The following is a 6471-nucleotide window of genomic DNA, read 5'->3' as shown; positions in this document are numbered from 1 at the left end:
GGGTAGTGGGCCCTTGCTGCCCACTCCTAAGTAATGGCAATCATGTGCGAAGGCTACATGCTTAACTTAGAAATGGAGAAATGGAGAGCAACTTGAAAAAATTACCTTAAAATCTTTACTCCGAATCACTAATAAAAGCTTCGACGAAAAGAGACAAGAAACCGCAGAGTTCTAGCATACAATTTTGTATCAACACATTGATTGACGTCCAAAGAAATAGCAAAACATGAAATAACGACCAAAATAAATATGTTGATCCAATAGTCCCATCAAATTAAACCCAAAAGTCCTACAAAGATATCGTTAAAATCTAATATTAAAGAGTTCCTACTCTGAAATTTCAGAATCTTGACTGCACTAGCGCTGAAGCACACGATCACACGAGCAGCTTCCTAATTCATCTCCCGACGGCAATAAATAAAAAATGGCTACATCTTGTAAGAGACACTAATACTAACAGAATTTCCAATGGTTATTGCAGTTTACACATGTTACATACGTTGTCATAGGCTCATCAGCACTTCGTGTCTGCATTTGGTAGTAGGTGCATTTGCGTTGCCCGCATCGACTGCACTTGAATTGATCAGTTGTCGCTTTGGGTTGCGCTCCACGCTCACAATCAAATAACGCTTTCTCTTCAATCTTCCTATTCTCATTTCGCCTCTTATCACTTGCCATTTCTGCTGTGCTCATGTTGACAAGCCATTCTGGTTCGACATGTCCAAGAAGTACCCTTCTCCGAAAATCTGGGTTGTTAGCATCCTTGAGGTTAAACATTACTGATCTATACTTGGCCTTTTGGGCCCCTTGAGAACTGCCCCAATTCTCAAACAGAACGGACTCTACAGAAACAGCAACTCGAATCGGATCACATGCATTCACTTCATCCTGAATATCCTCATCAGCCTCACCAGAAACTTTAGACAAAGCTTCGTGAAGAATTTCTCGCACTTTGTCCCGCATGGCATCATTAGATTTAATCATTGACATAAGCTTCGGTGGTGCACCAGGACCTACTGATGGTTTCTTCACTCCAGAACTCTGCTTCTTCTCTTTGGTTATCTTTTCAACTTCAGCATTTTCAGCTAAATCATTTTTCTCAGTCTTACCAACAACATTAACATTTTGAACTTTTCTCCCTGCCTTGACAGCATCTGACCTTGAGACTTTGTCAACCTCGACGCTTTCGACCTTTGGAACCTTCTGAACTTTCACAGAAGATGTCTTCACATTGTTATTAGTCTTGACAGAACCCTTATCATCATCCAAGCTTTCATTTTGTTTGTTTTTGTTTGTTTCCTTTATAACTATATCTTTCCAGATCCCAATCAGATCAGAAGCCAATGATTGGATTTTCTTCCTAGGGTGCTTTGTGAGATGTCGAAGACGCTTCCCGACCTGAATTTCATATTAACACAAAAAATCGTCAAGTTCAATTTTTCAAGCAAACAAATCGAAGGTGATAAAGCGCAGCAGCGTTAACAATCATAGACCAGGAAAAAATATTCTTCTCTAACAATCATTCAAATCTGAACATAAACCATGAATAAAATTTCCATCATCCATAGTGGGATCAAATGCAAGAATTGACAATAGCTTTAACGGGCAAGAAACAGGTTGATATGATGTTTGCTCAAGGATAACTGCAGCGATTTAAAAGAGTTCTAGGAAAATAAGTAGAAGCAAGAAACTGTTCAGTAAGGACATCGAGTATTTTTTCATCAGTGAAAATACTCAAAAGTAATAAGATTCCGAATCACTTCTTCATAATTTTTCCACGACAAATAAAAAAAAAAAAAGGAGAAGAAGAATAAGAAGAGAGAGAGAAAGAGAGAGAGAGAGAGATAATCCAAAATGAAGGTACTCAGCAATTGTTTGTTTTCCATCTTCTATTATTAGATGAAACTATTTTTATTTTTATTTTTTTTTAAGATAATCAAGAAATTTTATTCATAGGAAAAGGAGGCATAGCCCAAGTACAAGGGATGTATACATGAGAAGTACCTAACTAGGGTTTACAACCGAAAGTAGAAAATCATGGACATTAAATTAAGTCCATTAAAATCAATGACTCCCCGCCCATGTGAACAAGGCTTTAAAGAAGAAAACTTTCAGCTCATTCATTGTCCTCTCGTGATCCTCAAAGCTCCTATCATTTCTCTCCCAATGCACCAACATATACATATAGGGGTCATCTTCCATATTGCTACCACTTGTGGATTGCCTTGGAGTCCTTTCCAGCTCCCTAGAAAATCCACTAGCCTACAAGGCATGACCCATATAAACCTATTCCTGCAAAAAAACCATCCCACAAGGTCCTGGCCACCTCACAATGTAGAAGCAAGTGATCTATAGATTTCCCATTGTTCTTACACATACAACACCAGTCCAACACCATTACACAACGTTTCCTCAGATTGTTTGTAGTAAGAATCTTGTCTAAAGAAGCAGTCTAAACCACTGATTTAAATTTCGTACTGTACCGGCCGGTACGGCCAAAATTTTCCGTACCGACCACTGGGCCAATACAGGTACCCCATACGTTTCGTACTGGCTCAAAGTACCGGCCTCAATTTCGGCCTTCCATTTTTATTTTTTTTTTCATTTTTTCAAACTACAAGCTTATTTTTTGACCCTCAATTCAGACTAGGCTATTTATAATTTATATATATATATATGTATTTATATATAATTTATTCATATATAGGCTATTATTTTAGAATATAATTTATATATATATTTATATATATAATTTATTCATATATCTACTATCCCGAAACGGTACACGAAACGGTACTGGTACCGAAATATTTTGTTCCAGTGCCTTGACCGGTACGACTTCCTGTACGGTATTCAAAACATTGGTCTAAACAAAGAAAGTTGCTTTCGGAGGAGCTTTAGTCTTCCATATATTCCTCCATGGAAAAGTGGTCATGCCCTAACTTGTTAGAACTTGGTAAAACAATCTAACTGTGAATCTACCTTTCATAAAGGGGCTCCAACTGATCTTATCCATGGTGCCCTCAGTTACCCTGATGGAATATAGATCAACTACTGAAACATCTTTCGCCCATACAAACTCAGAAATGTCAGGAAATGTTTCTTTGAGGCTTTGTTCACAGCACCATTTGTCGTGCCAATATTTGACTTGAGAAAAATCACCTACCTCAAAACGTGCATAGCTTAGGAAAGTCTCCCATCCTCGTCCTTAAAAGGGTGCAAACTACAATTTTAGATGGTCTAAATGTTTTTTTTTTTTTTTTGTTGTATTAGTGTCTCTATGTTATTTTAATGATAGATTATTCTTGGCACATGATATATATTTTTTTATAGGTAATCATAGAAGTTTTATTAATAGAAAAAGGCAAAGCCCAGGTACACAGGTAGTATACATGAGACAACACCTAGCTAGGGTTTACAATCGAACAAAGAAAGTCATGAACATTAAGACCGTTGCAAGCAATGGTTCCCGCCGATAAAAGCAATGTCTTAAAGAAGAAAAGTTTTAGTTCCTCTGTTGTTCTCTCACAGTCTTCAAAGTTTCTTGCATTTCTTTCCCTCCAAATACACCAACACATACAAATAGGAATCATACGCCAAATGGCCACCACCTGCGAGTTACCCTGAATGCCTCGCCAACTTGCAAGGAAGTCCACCAATCTAAGAGGCATGACCCATGACAAACCGACTCTCGTGAAAAAATCATCCCACATTACTCTGGCCACCTCACAATGTACAAGCAAATGATCTACCGATTCTCCATACTTCTTACACATACAACACCAATCAAGCACAATTACCCGGCACTTCTTCAGATTATCTGTAGTCAGGATCTTGTCCAATGATGCTGTCCAAACAAAAAAAAAAGTCGCTTTTGAAGGAGTTTTCGTCTGCCATATACTCTTCTACAGGAACATGGTCAATCCAAGACTCGTTAGAGCTTGGTAAAATGATCTAACAGTGAAGTTACCTTTCTTAAAATGACTCCAATGCATCTTATCCCCGGAATCCCCTGACATTCTTACTGAATACAATGTCGCAAAGAACTCTAAGATAATCTCCACCTCTCAATCTTGTGCTGCCCTAATGAAGTCAATTTTCCATTGAGGGGGGCCATTTGAAAGGACGATCGGCAATCGCTGCATTCTTTTCTCTTGCGAGCTCAAAAATAGGTGTCTTTAAGGTCACCACACCATTTATCATACCAAAATCTGAAGTGAGAACCATTATATTAGACGTATTTCAGGTCTATTTTGAATTTTTCTATCGTATTTTTCTATATGGTAAAGTTTCCAGAAATAGAATACAAGAATTATCTTGTTACATTTTTAGCACGGTGCTCGGCCCCAGAAATAAATTTCTGGTTCCCCCACTGATTCCATTGCTTTTCTTAAAATTTTTTTGAAACAACCTGAGGATTATGGCGAGTAGGGTCGCGTATCCATGTTGCCCTGCCTTCAGGATCCATATAAAGAAAAAAAATTCAAACAATGCAACCAAAATATTTGAGGGGAAAAAAACAGCACCTGGGTGGAGACAAGAACATGATAAGTGACAGGGAAATTCTTGAGCTGGTGTAAGGCATCAAGGCATCGACTTTCCTCGACTCCACTGTCAGCGGAGGCCGCAGCGTCCGCAGCTTTCTTCGCTGCTTCAAACAATGCAACCAGCTCTCTCTCCATAACCCCCAAGATTTTTCGCTTATAATTGAAAAATAATAACTAAATAGTGAATAGAGTGAATATAAATCCAATAAAATGATACGAAGAATTGACCAAACTTAAAAAAAAAAAAAAAAAAAAAAAAAAAACCCTCGTTCGCAAACAAGAAGATTAACAAGAATACACCTAAAAAAGTGGGGTTGAGATACGTAGTAAAAATTCACCTAGATCAGCCGTCGGAAAGGCTAAGAATTTAGCCAAATGTTATTCTTTCTTGTTCACCGGTGATTCAAGAAACCAGAATCCTAGCCTCCGTGCGTGCCCCTGCCCGTGTCTCTGTGGATTTCAATTATAACGCACTCACCGAACAAGAGAGTTTTTTAAGGGCTTCCTGTCTCGTATACAAATGGAGGCGCAATCAAGAGAGCTGAGAGATCGACAGCTTTTGTAGACGCGGGACGCGGGCGTAAGAACGGATGCTTGCAGATTAGGGATTAAGATAGGCACGATAAAAAGTGTTGAGAGATCGACGGCCTCTGTTGACGCACGCGTAAGCACGGATACTTGCAGATTTGGGATCAAGATCTGTCTTCCAGATTCCACTTCTGGAACTGGTGATAGTGTCATACTCATCCTAGTCCCGCGTAGGATTTTGGGTTAGTCAGAATGATCCAGCAATTCAACGGCTGATTTCTACAGGCACATGCCTATTTTGATTTTAAATTTGGATAATTATATGCATCAGCCTACACACTTTACACACTATATATTTAATTTTTTTTTTTTTTAAACCTCAATATACTAAGTGTGTTGAGTGTGTGATGAATAGTAGGCTGATGTAAATATTTTTCTTTTAAATTTTATCTTTTTTAATCAAGATTTAGGTCCCGTGTAATTCTAAAATTATTTTATTTTATTTTATTTTATTATTATAATTTTTTTTAATTTTTATATAAAATAAAATAAATAATTTAATTTTTTTTAAATATCAATTTAATTTTTTTAAATTCTAAAATAATAATAATATTAAAAAATAATATTCTAATAATATATTTTAGATTTTATCTTTTATTTAAAATCATCTCATCTCATCTCAAAATTCAAACCAGCTTTCAATACTTAATAAATGATTTTATATATTTTTTTACTTAATAATGAATCATATCATTTCTATTTTCATTTACACTTTCTTTTATGTCACTTGCTTTTGTTACAATTTTACACGATCACGTGCAGTATGTTATTGAAAAATAAAATTTAATTATATATTAATATTTTTATAATTTGAGATACTAATTTATATGAGTAATGCCAAGTACATGTAACATACGATCCTAATTGAGAGTATGTATAAATAAATTTAAATCGTTTAATTATTATTATTATATTTATTTTATAATATTGAGTATTTATTTATTAAATATTATTATAAATGTTTAATCTAAAATCTGTATTAATTTTTTATCTTTAAACATTACTAACCGAGTCTCTAGTGAATTATCAAATCATTCCTAAAGTGCGGTTTAAATAATGAGATGATATAAGATGGTTTTAGATAAAAGTTGAAAATTGAATAAAATATTGTTATACTATTATTTTTTAATACTATTGTTATTTTGAGATTTTAAAAAGTTAAATTGTTTATTATATTTTGTGTATGAATTTAGAAAAATTGTAATGAGGAGATGAGATAAAATACTTTCACTATCCAAATGGGGTCTAAATGTGAAAAACTACATCAAATTTTACTACAAATAAACTACTTTTCACTTCACCCCACCCCCTTCGTTATCCCTCTATTTTCGGTGTG

At 35.5% G+C, this 6471-nt stretch overlaps 1 protein-coding gene across 1 annotated transcript; it reads right to left on the bottom strand.

Moving 5' to 3' along the window:
- Nucleotides 1–201: 201 nt before the first annotated feature.
- On the bottom strand, nucleotides 202–5298 carry LOC109007664 (transcription elongation factor TFIIS-like). Its single transcript, XM_018987431.2, has 3 exons — nucleotides 4886–5298; nucleotides 4527–4700; nucleotides 202–1398 (listed from the first exon to the last, which is right to left on the bottom strand). Exons 2-3 carry the CDS (start codon nucleotides 4680–4682, stop codon nucleotides 454–456), a joined length of 1101 nt encoding a protein of 366 aa, XP_018842976.1. The 5' UTR covers nucleotides 4683–4700; nucleotides 4886–5298; the 3' UTR covers nucleotides 202–453.
- Between the last annotated feature and the right edge of the window lie 1173 nt (nucleotides 5299–6471).

The sequence above is a fragment of the Juglans regia genome, chromosome 12 (assembly GCF_001411555.2).
Source record: "Juglans regia cultivar Chandler chromosome 12, Walnut 2.0, whole genome shotgun sequence".
Taxonomy (NCBI): domain Eukaryota; kingdom Viridiplantae; phylum Streptophyta; class Magnoliopsida; order Fagales; family Juglandaceae; genus Juglans; species Juglans regia.
This window is presented reverse-complemented; position numbering and strand designations above follow the sequence as displayed.